We start from the raw sequence: 14,781 nt of genomic DNA, 5'->3' as shown, positions 1-14,781 counted from the left end.
AGTATTCTGAAAAAAAAGATGTAGGTAGAATATAACAATAAGCTAATAAACTAAGCATATAATACTTCCAATTCCATGCATTTAAACCATTTGCCTTTTGTTCCTCTTCATTAAAAGGCAAATTATTCTCAGGTTTTCATATTCATTCATCCATGACTTTTGTTTTATTTTAAGCTCCCAATGCATTTCATTTCAACACACAGATATGGTTTTTAATTCAATTACATAGCATTAAGCTAGGAACCCAAGAACATCACCCAAAGTGAAATTATATTCAGATTCACACTTGGTCTTCACCTGCCAGTTTTCAATAAAGGAAATCTGGTGGAGCCCCAAAGGAAGGGATGGACTGCCCATATCCTCTCAAGCTTTATTACTTTGTATTGGCTGATAAAAATGAAACCTTAGGGGCTTCCCTGGTGGCGCAGTGGTTGGGAGTCCGCCTGCCGATGCAGGGGACAAGGGTTCGTGCCCCGTTCCGGGAGGATCCCACATGCCGTGGAGCGGCTGGGCCCGTGAGCCATGGCCGCTGAGCCTGAGTGTCCCGAGCCTGCACGTCTGGAGCCTGTGCTCCACAGCGGGAGAGGCCATAGCAGTGAGAGGCCCACGTACCGCCAAAAAAAAAAAAAAAAAAAAAAAGAAACCTTATGTGATTCTTTACTTAGCACAGCCAGATATATTACTGTTTAATATTTTGTTAGAGATGATATCTAAAGGTTATTCCCATGATCAATATGTAAGGTGGACAAAAATACCCAAGAAATGATTATAATTACCGAATACAGTCCTAGCTGGAACTGATTCCTTATTTATCCAGAATGAAACTTGAGAAAGAATTACTGTCATAATACATGGAATGTACGTCTGAATCATAAAATAACCCATCTTCCGTCTGAGGTGAAAGTAAACCGTCATAACGATATATTCACCTGCGAATGAAACATGAGGAAAATACGTTATAGGTTCTGCAGGCAATTATTCAATGGCTTTATAATCATATTTCAGACTAACAAACAGTATTCTAGGCAAAGAAAGTATCGGATTGCGTAACAACACAAGCACTGAGAAATATGTAGCTCCCAACTAGGAGGGGAATGATACTGCACGTCATTACACAGAAAAACATTTCTGTTGCATGTAGTAATTAAGCAATTTAATAAGTTGGGCTATAACTTTATAAAAATTCTTGCAGTGCTTTCTATTTTAAAGCGATTAGCCTTCATTTTCAGCATTTTCTAGAGCAGAATTTAGACCTAACCTTTATGGAAAATCACTAGAAAAAAATGAAAATACACATACACATGAAAATATAAAGCTTAATTTTAGAAAGAATTGGAATACAAAGGCATACATTATATATACATATATGCTTAGGGAAAGGTTACCTTACTGTCTTAGTTTTAGGAAAGAGCTTTATTTCTAAATGTGGCATATGTGAAGAAAAATACAAAGAAACACATATAACATACAGCCATACGTAACATCCCTGAGTTCAGGCATGTTTTATTGGCGTTTAGACAAAAACCTAAAAAAGCTAATAAGTAAATATTACCATAAGATTTCTGGTAGCTCTTGATAATATTTTTAATGTTACATCTGAAAGTAATGTATTGAGAAAGTTACTTAGGAAGCAGTAGCTTTATTCTCAGACTGTGAAGCCCAAGATTCAGAAGCCTCAAATCCTCCCAAAATGTATTTTTAATCTCACTTACAGGCTGGAAAAGAAATGTCTTAAAAAAAAATAGTTTTTCCTGGTGATATGTGTATGTAAGGAATAGTTTTAGAACAAGCAATAATTAGCTGCTTTTCCCCATTGAATATGACAAAAACTAAATCCTATGTTTCTTACCATTCACATCCCCAAAGCAAGTACAGACCAAGAACCATCAATAATAATCATCCATCTACTCATGTGACAGCTTTAATATACAACCTTAATATATTTTATAATTAAGCTTTATGTTTTGCTTTTAGTTTTGAAAAGAGGGTAGCGTAGCACCACGAAAATTGGGCGAGATTTTAAAAAAAAAGATTTGGGGAAATCACCAAAAACAGGGAAATCCAGTGCTCAAAAATCAATGGTCAGGGCTTCCCTGGTGGCGCAGTGGTTGAGAGTCCGCCTGCCGATGCAGGGGACGCGGGTTCGTGCTCCGGTCTGGGAAGATCCCACGTGCCGCGGAGCGGCTAGGCCCGTGAGCCATGGCCGCCGAGCCTGCGCGTCCGGAACCTGTGCTCCGCAATGGGAGAGGCCACAACAGTGAGAGGCCCGCGTACCGCAAAAAAAAAAAAAAATCAATGGTCAGATTTTCTGCCTCAGAATTCTGTTGAAAACAGTTTTGATATATTTGACTATTGGCTTTCGTTTCTGAACAAGAAAACCAGCTCACTTCTCACATGTCACAAACTCAGAATTTATTTTAAACTAAAACAAGATTTAAATACAAATAAAGTCTGAACTGTGATTTATGCATCAACTCTATTTCTGGAAACTTTTAGTTGTCCCCTGAAAACACGAGATATTTCAATGAAGAAGCTAGGACAAAACTCCATTGCCAATGCTAGGTAGCATATTGACTCAAATTGTTAAACATCTCACCAGTGATGGATTTGATAGTTTCACTTGATACAGTTTGCCCAATCAAGTCATACTGAACTAAGCTGGAAGATTCCTTTGGAACTTCTACTGATTTCTCAGGACCTTTTGTCCACGTATAAATCATCTCACTCTTCGGATAGGCATCTGGATGAGAGCACAGAATGTGGTTAGATTCAGAGCTCCTTTTCCATCAGCATTGATGGTCAACGATTAAGAATATTACACATGTTCAGGAAAGATGTAATACATGAAAAAAAGAATCATTATGATTTATTCAAACACGTTTAAGATTGAGAAGACTGTAGAGATTAAATAAACAGCCTTGCAACCGGGCATATTTCTTATTTTTATGCCAAAGGTTTGGAGGGGAGACTACAACTAAGGCAACTAAAATGCTATGTATGCCATCAGTGCACTTGGTATGTTTCCATACTAATAGGATAAACAGTTGAAAAGCAGAAATAATAAACCCCCCAAAAGTACTGTCCAACTGCTACTCCCTTTCTAACTCACTGCCAGTATTTGACCAATATCGACTTCTTCCATCCTAATGCAGCTCTGTCAATTAGAAATGTACCAGATGCTGCGTATAGTAATACAACAACAAAAACAAAAAGAGCAAATCCTACTGTTGGGAGAGCTCTCCAGGGGTCACCTATTCCAGACTCTGCCTCTGGGCAATACCCATGCTTTTTGGGAACCACTCTGCGGTAACAACTGGCTATGCTGTTTATAAAGCTCTCCAGGGAATGTACTTACACAACCAGTTGCACTACCTTTAAACTCTCACAATCAGAACATTTTCCCTTCTATCTTCATCAAATCCCTCCCAGCGGCAATTCAAGCCCATTTTCTATTATTTGGTGTTCAGTACAAATGGAGACCAGCTGCTTGCTTACCAGTCTACCCAGAACAGATAGCTTGGCTCACACACAAATGAGTTCAGAAGAACAAAGATGAATTGTATGCTACCCTCTGCAAACCTTCCTAAAAGGCCTAGAGCACAGTAGGTCCTCAGTGAAAGTGTTTAATTCTACAAAAGGAATTGATACCTAGGGAGACTATCTTTATAAGCGACTTTGCAAAACAAACTATAAGGCTTGTGTTGTCATTTAGCACTACACAATTGTGTGTCAAGGTTTATCTTCTGAAGTATATTTATGCCTAATCATACAGTTAAAGTCCCAGAATGCTATGATCCTGCATGATATTTTAAATCAGGTATCCTACTCTTGGCTATCTTATAACAATTTTTCCCCGTTTTTTCTCATGCCTATGAATTGTAAACATAGTTAAATGTTATTGTTCTCCTTCCAAAGTAATTAAGTATCTTTATTTGATAAGTATGATGGGCCTCTCTTTTCAGTTCTCAACCCCAAATCTTCAGCTTCCAAGGAATAATTTCTTTATTTTATACAAACCCTGATGGAGGACCAACTATGTTTAAGTCACTCTGAAGAGTGTTCCATGAGATCTGGGGGCGGGGGGCGGGTGGGTGGGTGGGAAAGGACTTTCCCTAGATTAGAGCTATCTTGGGTGAAATTTAAATTATAGCACAAATAGTTTTAAATTCTGGCCCCAGTAAGATCGACCTTTCTGTCCACGTATTTTTTTCTGTTTTTATCTTTTCTCATTAAATCACTGGTCAGGGAGCAAAGGACCCTCTCTAGATTCAAGTTAGGCCAACGGAATATTGTGATTACTGGGGGTATAAAAAGAATGGTGACTGCCGAGTCTCATTAAGTTAAGCAATGAGCAATGATAACAGCAGGCAACAGTTTCACAATCAGTGAGACTAAGAATGTGAAGCAATAGTAAAAGTCAGCATCTATTTTTGGTAGATTCTGATTGAGTCAAATACTTGAGGCAGACGTTAGAAGAGACGATCACATTTTGCTGCCATCTCTGAGAAGGCAGCTTGGGGGAAAGGAATTCCATATTCTGTCCTACCCATTCATTTTATCCTCTTGCCTTCACGTCCACAAAATATCCCAAATCCATCTGTCTCACATCTCCTCTGGTACCATGCTAGTCTAAGCCACCACCATCTTTGTATCAATATTAACACATACAGCCTCCAACTCTTCTCTGCTTCTCTCTAGCATCTCTACAATCCTTTCTAGGTAGAAAAGGTGAAATGAAATTGTGAAATGTCAAAGAGTGCCACACCCCTTAGTAAATCCTTCCAAAGGTGTTCTAAAGCACTTAGAATAATATCCACACTCCTTAATGTGGTCTGTAAGGCACTATACTGTCTTGCTCTGTCTACGTATCAGACCACACCTCCTACTCTGTTTTGGTCATGCTTCGGCCGCTTTTATACTAACAGTGCTGCTTATGCTATTCTAACCTATGTCATGTCAGGAAGCCCCGAACCTTCTTCTGCTTTTTTCAAGTCTGCCATAAAGGATTCTGCTTGTAACAGAAACTATTAAATTACAAAAACAAAAAGATCATTTATACTTTCTATGTTACACCACCATCACATGGAGTTCAGAGGCCCCTAAATTTCACCACGGATCACCAACCTATTAATTATGAGTCAATCTACCTAGGCTATCTAGGTAGGCTAGGTAAGTAGAAATATGTTTTTGCTTTTTGGAGGAAAAGGGGTTGTTTTTACTTCTTTATTTAAATATATTAGATAATAAGCAGTCTCCTGTAAGTCAAACCTTGGACAGTTGTTGTCAGGGACAGTGATTTAAATGTTGGACTATGGAAAATCATGCACATATAAAAATATCAGCTTGCGTGAGATAATCATAAATTCTAACAACATTTTTATTGTAACTTACAACTCCCAAATTTCAAAGGGCATGCATGACCATCCATGGGGAAATCCACCAATCTCATGGGACACTCTGCACTTATGGTGAGTCTATGATGGAAAAAGGCAATTAAACAAAATCAACACTTTCTTTAAAAGTAATTTAAAGATCCCTCAATGAGGAAGCAGGAAGGAAGGAAAAAAAGAAAGACAGGAAGGAAGGAAGGGAAGAAAGGAAAAAAGAGAGTTAAAACAATAAAAAGCAAAAAAGAAAAATGACTACCTCATTGTGTATAAAATAGTGCCATTTCTCATAATTCTAAAAAGCTTATTTGGAGCTGTCATATTATGTGAGACAGATTTCTTTCCATTCCTGAAGAAAGTATCAGGAGTCCATACTTTTGTTACCATCATATTGTTCAATCTCAGAATTTCAATGGGGCCATCATATTTTAGTCTTTTGTCAATCCATGTCTGTCTGAAGAACACATCCATTGTGTATTCCTAGGGAAATTAGTTTGTGACATATTCAATCACAGATGACTACACATAAATATGCAGAAAAATGTATTAAATTCTAGCCTCTTTCCCACTCCAAAAAGACTACCCCAAATAAAAACAAATAGGAGCAACATTTTTTTTTAAAAATCAGTGGAGCAAAAAAGAGTGTCAGAAATTAAAGCATGTTATGTCCATCTTTATACCTTAATCTTCTACATTTGTTAGATAATCATACATATTAATCATTCAAGAATAATTACTATAATTTAATAAAACCACCAGCACCAGGTAATTACGGTTGTACTTTGTTTTAAATCAAGTGGCAAAATTAATGTGTAACAAATATCACTGCATAATTCATCATAAAATTGTAGGGATCTCTTTAAGGCAAAGTAAAATATGTAATAGAAATTTTATGACCACAGAATTTATTAACATTTGTCTAGAGTCAAGGAGAAAAGTAAAGTAGTTTCTTTGACCTGGAAACTGAAAATCTTTAATATTAGAGAACAGAACTGAATGGACAAATTTATCTTAACCAGTGCTTGATAGTCTAAGCTCTTTATGCCTGAGAGATGGAAGTGGGGGGAGGGGTAGTGAGCAATTGGGCCAACAAGGAATTCTAAATGCAGTTAGGATTACAATATGGTTTCATACCAAAACTAATTACACTCTCTAATTTTCTCCTCTTCAATAATTTTCTAAGGGAAAAAAATATTACATACATGTTGTACTATGAGGACTAGTAATAGAATGTTCTTTTCTGTGTTGAGAGTGATTCCAAACCAAAAAATACTCAAATGTTAGAGGTGAAATGCAAGTTCCACGTCTTACTTCTGTAAACTTTTTAGGCTGTTCTTTGACTTTCTAGCTCTGTGTGATCGATTACAAAATAAATGCTAATTGCCCCCTTTTCTGCATGTTTTTTTCAAACCTCAAAAAGTACATTTAACTTCCCAAATACCTACCATTTCAACATCAGAAACAGGTCCAAAGCTAGTGACATATATGTCAGTTTTCACTTCTGTAACAGGACCTAGTAAGTATGAAGTAAATAAGTGTGAAAAAATAATTACCAATTTTATAGGCAAGGTGGGTTTGATAATTAAAAAGTAAAGACACGTTAAATATCATGTTTTCATGAGCATGTTAAATTTTCAATGAGACAGTGCAGCTCTACAAAAAATGAAGACAAAAGAACAACAAAACCAGAAAGCAATGTTTACTTACGGTCAAAAAGAAACCCCAATTACTTACCAGGAACCTTATTTCTTCAAGATACATCACCCCTGGGCACTGCTACAACAGGCAGTGCAGGGAACAAAAGCTTTTAGCCTTTGTGATTTTTTTTTAGTCCATCATCTGATTGGCCTTTAGTAAAGAAGTGAGCTGTTAAAAAGAGGGAACTTAACCACAAGATTGAGGAGGAGAAAAACCATAATGGCTGTAAGGAATGCATCTTTGGCAAGTTAAGGATATTGGTAAAAACTTAAACACAAAAATGAGTCATGTCACCTTTGATAGGTAAACCATCCACTGGTAATTAGGACCAAAGTCAAGCTCTCCTAAAAGTTAGACCTATTTATGCTCTACCACCTTCTTGTTGTGTGATTTGGGGCAAGTTACTTAACTCCTCAACAGCAGCAACCATAACTATCAGGCAAGACTGTTGATGGAGATCAAATGAAATTGCTCCTATGAGACCCTGAACACAGTTACTCTCTCATGAAAGTACTTAACAGGTATTAGTTTCTCTTTTCTTCCAATAATGGCCACTACTGAGATTCTTTCCTACGTCTAAATAAAACTGGTTCAGGAACAAGTATATGGGTGTGTCTGGCAGAAGGGAAACGTGGGAGCATCATGACAATGGGCTGACACAGATTTTAGACAAAGGAAAGTTGCTGCAATCTGGGTTTAGCACAATGCTTAAAATCAGAAATTCTGGAGTTCAATTTTGGCTCTAACACTTTCTAATTGTATGATCTTGGTCAAGTCACATATCATCAGAGGTAAAGGTTTTAATGACTATTAACTGAAATAATACATGTAAATCACCTGTCCCAGTCTCCAGAACATAATGTGCTCAATAATGATAGCAATTGTTATTATACATATCAATTTTAATTACTAATAAAAATTTAAAATTGTTGCAATCTTGAACATCATTTCTTTTTTTTTTTTTTTTTTTTTTTGCGGTACGCGGGCCTCTCACTGTTGTGGCCTCTCCCGTTGTGGAGCACAGGCTCCGGACGTGTGCAGGCTCAGCGGCCATGGCTCACGGGCCCAGCCGCTCTGCGGCATGTGGGATCTTCCCGGACCGGGGCAGGAACCTGTGTCCCCTGCATCGGCAGGCGGACTCTCAAGCACTGCACCACCAGGGAAGCCCTGATTTCTTAAATGATGGTTTACAACACTGTATGTCCAGGGGCTACCTATTCCATACCGGAAAGAATAACATCTGCTATCAAGATGGACTATTTCCCTTGAATAATGGTTGGGCAATCGGACTTAACGCCAAAAAAGACAAAGAACAATTGGGATAGCTTAATGCCCTAGGTCTAAAGTTACCCTCATAAAACAAATGAGAATATCTCTCCCTCTATATGGTAAAGATTGAACCACAGAAAGAAAAATAGTTTGAAGGAGAAAGAAAATTCGTTTTTGAATAAGTATCCTACGAAAAATATATCCTTTGGAAGTATAGTGAGAGAAAAAGTAGAGATCAGGCTGATCTGCTATGAGTTTTCATTTTTAAAAAATAACACCTTTGGAAAACAGAGAATAAGTGTGAGAAGTTAAGTGAATTTTTATTTGAATGAGAAATTGAAAACAACAACAAAAATATGATAGTAAAGCCAAAGTGTTTCAGGAATAGCTAGGTAATCCAGGAAGCAAGTAATGTGTGTTGAACCCTAGTAGATGGAGATTTCATTCAAAAAGATTCAAAAGTGGGAAAAATCACTCTGCTTGTTTCTTAAGGACAACTGCTAAAGTGTTAAAAAACACTACTTCAGTGCAAGTCAGGACAAGGAGAGATAAGTTCCTCAGAACAAATAAGGTTGAGTAGGTCCTGACAACAGGACTGTTTGATGAGAATCTTGAGAAATCCAGTTACTTTGAAGATCAATTTAGGATACTGGTTCTTCAACTTTAACTGGATCAGAATCACCTGGTAGGTTTGTTAAAGTACAGATTGCTGGACTCCACCCCAGACTTGCTGTTAGATTAGGTCTAAGGTGGGGCCTGACAATTTGCATTTCTAACAAGTTCCTAGGTGATGCTCTTCACTTCAGTTCACAGAAAGCATTTATCTGTTTTCTAGAACAGTATTTATTTACCAAACCATGTCCTGTAAAATATTAATACCATAGGTGTTCTATTGAAGTGGGGGAAGGGTAGGAGAGGGAGGATATAGGCCAATCATATTTTTCCTTATACATTTATTTTAAGGTCTGTGGGTTTATGCTAATTCTTAAGGTTATAATGATTCCATGATAATAATGAATCTTTTCAAATTCTTACATAACATACTACTTTTTCAATGATTCTTGAAAACTGCTTGGTATTTGTGACATTATTTAGTATTTGCTTTATAAGATCACAAAGGTCTTTGAGATTGAATGAGATCCTAAAAACGTATAATTGGTAGAGAAATTTCATTCGGACACCCATTCAGTCAACATTTATTGAGTGACCACCTGCTGTATGCCAGGTTCCATGCTAGGCCCTGGTGATACAATGGTAAATCAGACTCTCAAGTTCCCTGCCTCAGGGAGTTAACATGCTACTGGGGGAGTGAAAGTATAAATAATAAAGAAATGAAGTAAATGGAAGAATGCTGTCATTCATAAGAGAAACAAAAGAGGCCAGTAACAGAGTGAGAGTCTGGGAAAGCCACTCTAGATTATTTAGCCAATCTTCCAAGCAGTGACTTTTAAACTGAGATCTGGATGATGATCGCGAGACTTTGGAAGAGCTGAGAGAACGCATTTCAGGTGAGGATAACTTCAAGGCGAAAGGCTCGGACCTACTTCTCTGGCCATATTCTGAAAGTGGTATGTTTTAAGCAACATATTTATCATATATGTTATTGTCACTGTTTTAAACTTGTATAAATCTTCATGAGAGAGGTTGTTAAGGGCTGAATTATGTTCCTCCTAAACTTATATGTTGAAGTAGCACCTAGTACATCAGAATGAGATCATATTTTGAGATAGGGTCCTTACAAGGGGAATAAACTTAAAATGAGGTCACTAGGATGGGCCCTAATGTAATAAGACTGGTGCCCTCATATGAAGAGGAGATTAGGACACAGAAACATACAGAAGAAAAACCATGTGAAGACACAGAGGGAAGATGGCCATCTACAAGCCGAGAAGAGAGAGCTTAGAAGAAACCAACCCTGCTGACATCTTGATCTTGGACTTCTAGCCTCCGGAATTGTGAAAAAATAAACTTGCTGTTATTTAAGCCACCCAGTCTGTGGTGCTTTGTTACGGCAGCTGAAGCAAATGAACCCAGAGGTTAATCATCTGTCCTGTGTTCTTTCCCCAAGTGCTCTCCCTCTGATATGCAGTCCAGCTCTGCCTCTGTTTATAGGCTGTGGTAAGAAGTTTGACTTGTATCCCGTGATCATTGGGAGACCATCAAAGGTGTGATGTAAGGAAAATATATGATCTAAATATATGATCTGAATCACTCTGGCAGTTGTATGGACAGCGAATTATAGGGAGGCAAGAGTAGAAGAAGGCTTTTCTAAGAGGCTGCTGTACCAGGCCATGTGAGAGATGACGGTGTCCTGGACTAAGGATGTGGCAGTCGGGATGGAGAGTGGACAGATCAAGGGGCATGTATGTGTGGCCCCGCTCTCAAGAAATGGGGTTCTTCCCAAAGAACAATAAGCAGAGATACTATTACTATTTATTTAAGGCCTACTATGTGCCAAGCAGGATACTAGGCTCTTCCTATATGCTATTTCATTCAATCTTCACAACACCCTCCAGGGATGATATTTCATGAGAATTTTATGGACATGGAAACTGAGCTCACAGAGGTTAAATATTATATTCCAGAGCCAGAATTATAAGCCCCTGGATTGATCTACAAAGTATGTTCTAGATTTAACGATGCTAATTATATCATTAAATAATAAATCAACCATTAATGACTTACATATAATTTTCTATCTAGTACATACCATGCCATACCTACCTCTCCCATTTTGTTTCATGAGTAGTTTCTGAACTACGTTACTACTGCAGCTCTTCCTATGCATTGCTCTTATTATTATGGCCTGCTTGAGTCTTTCTCTCCTTAACAGCAAAGACCAATCTTAATCCTCTTGGAAATCCCAAATGAGTATAGTGCTTTACACATACTAGGTAGTGAAAACTATGTATTTGATTGTGTTCCTAATATCATTCCAGCAGTGATTTTAAAATCTCCCCAAAGGAAAAAGTACTGGAATTCATTTGTTACATCAGTTAAGCTAAAAATATTTCCTGATTAAAGTAGAATTCGTGTTTTATTTATATTTATATCCTTTCCCTGAACAAATCCCAGGCCTTACATGTAATAGGTTTCCAATAAATCAGTTTTCAATGAATCACGGTCGCTATGCAATTAAGAATAATTCTTAGAGACGCTTCCTCTAACACTGCTGTTTAGGATGTTCAAATCAACCCTCCTAAGAGCATAATTACATAGAAACCAGATAATTTTCAGCTTGGAAGGACTTCTCATAATTTTCTATGCATTTGTGTAACATAAAAGACATCTTTTATTTTAAAACCTTACTACTTTGCTAATAGGGAAATAGTTTTTAATCCCCCCAATATGGTGGACAGTTCCTAAGGCAAAGTGATCTTCAACAGTCTTTGAAAGAAGGAGCCAACACCACCAGGATCAAATTCAGAGGAATACTCCCATCTTATTAATGAATCTAATAACTTTATTATTTGCTTGAAAAGTGGGAAGGCAATTAACATTTCAGAAAATTTCCCACTGTTTACTTCAGCTGTAGAGACCTGGACAAAAATATCACTTTTTAATTTCTTCTCCAGTAATAGGATCCAATTTGCTATCACACCCAGGAAAGAGACTTAAACACTTCTGCAGATGCTGAAACGACTCATTCCCTGCTCTCCACATTGCCTCCCCAGCCACGCGCTTGAGGAAAGATTTCTGGGTTTTCAGCCACCTAAATCCATGCATCCAGCTACGTCTTACAAAACACTATTAATGTGTCTTCCCAAATCAAGAGACTTAAAGTACTTAAAAGGTACAACAACAGCAAGGAATCTTAGTGAAATATTTAAATAAGGCTCTAATGCTCTTTGTCACTTACAAAATATAGAAAAACTAGCGTTCCTGCATATTAAACAAGGAACAGATGTCTATTGATATTGTTGAGAAAGCAAATAACAACAGAGCTTTATTTAGATGACCTTAAAGATTAGTGCTTCCTTTATGGTATGATCCTATCAATCCAGCTCTACTTTTTAAATATTAAAGGCATCAAATAAATGAATAAATAAAGTACTAAAAACGACAATAAAATGTGAGCCAAAGATGAAAATGCAATTCACAGAAGCAAGATTCTTGTAGGCAACAAAGATTTGAAAAGATGTTCAACCACATTAGAAATCAGAAAAATACAAATCATTTCACATTAAAATACCATTTCAAGTATATATATATACATATATATTTATATATACATATATATGTGTGTATATATATACATATATATTATATATACACACACATATATATATATGTATGTATACACATATATATATTCTTTTCCAAAGTGTTCAAGGGTTTGTGGATCCTGAATCTCATATTCACTGTAAATGGGAGTTTGAATTTGTAAAACTACCACAGAAAACAGTTTGGCATTATCTCATCAAGTTGAACTCCCACTTACACTAAGATCCAGAAAAATCCATTCTTGGATATATATGCAAAAGAAACTCTTGCACATTTACAGCAGGAAATTTGGGCCAGAATATTCACAGCAACACAATCCTGGAAACAAGCAAAATGCCTATTGCCAACAGAGCAGATGAATCAGCTGGTTCCTGTGCAATGAGTGTATCACACAGCAGTCAAAATGAATGATCTATAGCAATATGCAACAATAAGAATGCGTCTTAGGAATACACAATTAAGTGAGAAAAGCATCCAAAGATTGTAAATAGCATGTTCAAAACAATTAAATTTTTAAAATTTTAATTTATTAAAGAGTAAAGTTGAGCTAAAATGATATTCAAATAAAGCTATGCAATAATTTATTTTTTTTTAAGTTTTTTTTTTGATGTGGACCATTTTTAAAGTCTTCATTGAATTTGTTACAATATTGCTTCTGTTTTATGTTTTGGTTTTTTGGCCATGAGGCATGTGGGATCTTAGCTCCCCAACCAGGGATCGAACCCGCACCCCCTGCATTGGACGGCGAAGCCTTAACCACTGGACCTCCAGGGAAGTCCCATGCTATGCAATAATTTAAAAAGGACTCAGAATGGTGGTTACTTTGAGTGGGGAAGACAGGCAAATAGGATGAGGGAGACCATATAGCAGAATAAGTTGTCAAGGTTTAATTATTTAAGTGGGTTCTATTTTATTATAGTAAATAAATGAATAGATGGATAGATAAAAAGAAGGTCCACAGATATGGGAACCAATCATGGGAGTGTGTCATGAACCATGGATTATTAATTCAGAATCCAGTTCTGTGCAGCAGAAGCTTTTTTAAAATAAATACATAAAAAAGGCCTAGACAATAAAGCAGCCATTTGTTTAATGATATACGAAATGCAAGTTGATGTATTTTTTTCATCTAAAAGAAAGTAACATCCCAGTGAAATATCATCTAAATGTTCACTAAGTTATGGATAACCTATATCTAGATTTTTAGTGCTTATTTTAGGAAACAACAAATACATTTTGCATATTCTTGCCCTAAAGAACCTGTAAATATATATTAGCACCAGTACATCTTTTTTTCCTTAAACTAAGAGCATAAGAAAGTAAATTTGTGTTCTGGATTCTACAGTCTCTTCTTGTCACACAGGCATCTTTCTTTCAGTTATCCCCTCCCCTCCACTCTAATATTATTCTCTACTTGCCTATTTCCAGTGGTACACAAACAGCTTTAAAAAAGGCAACCTTCCCTCTTTCTCTTCTCTTTCGTATTTAAACTTCTGGGGGAGAAAAATACCTATGCCTAGTGCCTGGAATTCTCCCCTTTCTATTCACTCCATCATCTATTATAATCTAGCTTTCATGCTCAGGATCCACTAAAATTCCTTTTGTCAATATCACCAGTTTTTCCCTATCTACAGCACTTTTCCCACAAACTTTAAAAAAAATCTTATTTCTCTCATTTTTAAAAAAGCTCTCTTGATGCTACTTTCTCCTTCCATTTACCAGCCCATTTCTCTGCTCCACTGTACGAATGTCTAGAAAGAAACTCCTCCTCCCATTCTTTCTGGAACCCACACAATCAGACTTTCACCTTCATCATGCCACCAAAGCTACCCTTGTCAAACTCACTGAAAATGTAGATATTGCTAAATCTGGTGGTCCATTTTATGTTCTTATCTTTCTTTGTCTGCCAGGAGCATTAGACATAATCGACCAGTCCTGCTCCACACTGAAATACTGTTTTCTTTCTTTATTTAACATCTGGTATGTACATTCTCTTTGAGGTTTTCCTCCTACCTCAAAGGTCACTACTTTTCAGTCTTCCTGGGACAGAGATTCCTCCACCTCTTTCCCCACCTCTTAACACTGGGGACTTCGGAGCTCAGTATTTGTACCTTTTCCCTATCACCATTAATTCCTTGGTGATCTCTTTAGTTTTATGGCTTGAAATACCATACATTATTGACATACCCAGTATCCCTGAATT

At 37.0% G+C, this 14,781-nt stretch overlaps 1 protein-coding gene across 3 annotated transcripts in view; it reads right to left on the bottom strand.

The window, feature by feature from the left end:
• Positions 1 to 14,781, bottom strand: part of GABRA4 (gamma-aminobutyric acid type A receptor subunit alpha4) — a 63,745-nt gene that overhangs the window by 41,597 nt on the left and 7,367 nt on the right. For 2 of the 3 annotated variants that reach the window (XM_060147292.1, XM_060147291.1), the window contains exons 3-7: positions 6,833 to 6,900; positions 5,647 to 5,867; positions 5,392 to 5,474; positions 2,597 to 2,740; positions 777 to 929 (exon numbers count right to left, since the gene is read on the bottom strand). In XM_060147292.1, coding sequence (XP_060003275.1) covers positions 777 to 929; positions 2,597 to 2,740; positions 5,392 to 5,474; positions 5,647 to 5,867; positions 6,833 to 6,900 — 669 coding nt within the window. The remainder of the gene's footprint in view (positions 1 to 776; positions 930 to 2,596; positions 2,741 to 5,391; positions 5,475 to 5,646; positions 5,868 to 6,832; positions 6,901 to 14,781) is intronic. The other variant, XM_060147293.1, reaches the window with a different exon arrangement.

Source organism: Lagenorhynchus albirostris, chromosome 4 (genome assembly GCF_949774975.1).
Source record: "Lagenorhynchus albirostris chromosome 4, mLagAlb1.1, whole genome shotgun sequence".
NCBI lineage: Eukaryota > Metazoa > Chordata > Mammalia > Artiodactyla > Delphinidae > Lagenorhynchus > Lagenorhynchus albirostris.
The sequence above is the reverse complement of the archived record's forward strand: the minus strand, read 5'-3'. Positions and strand labels throughout refer to the sequence as shown.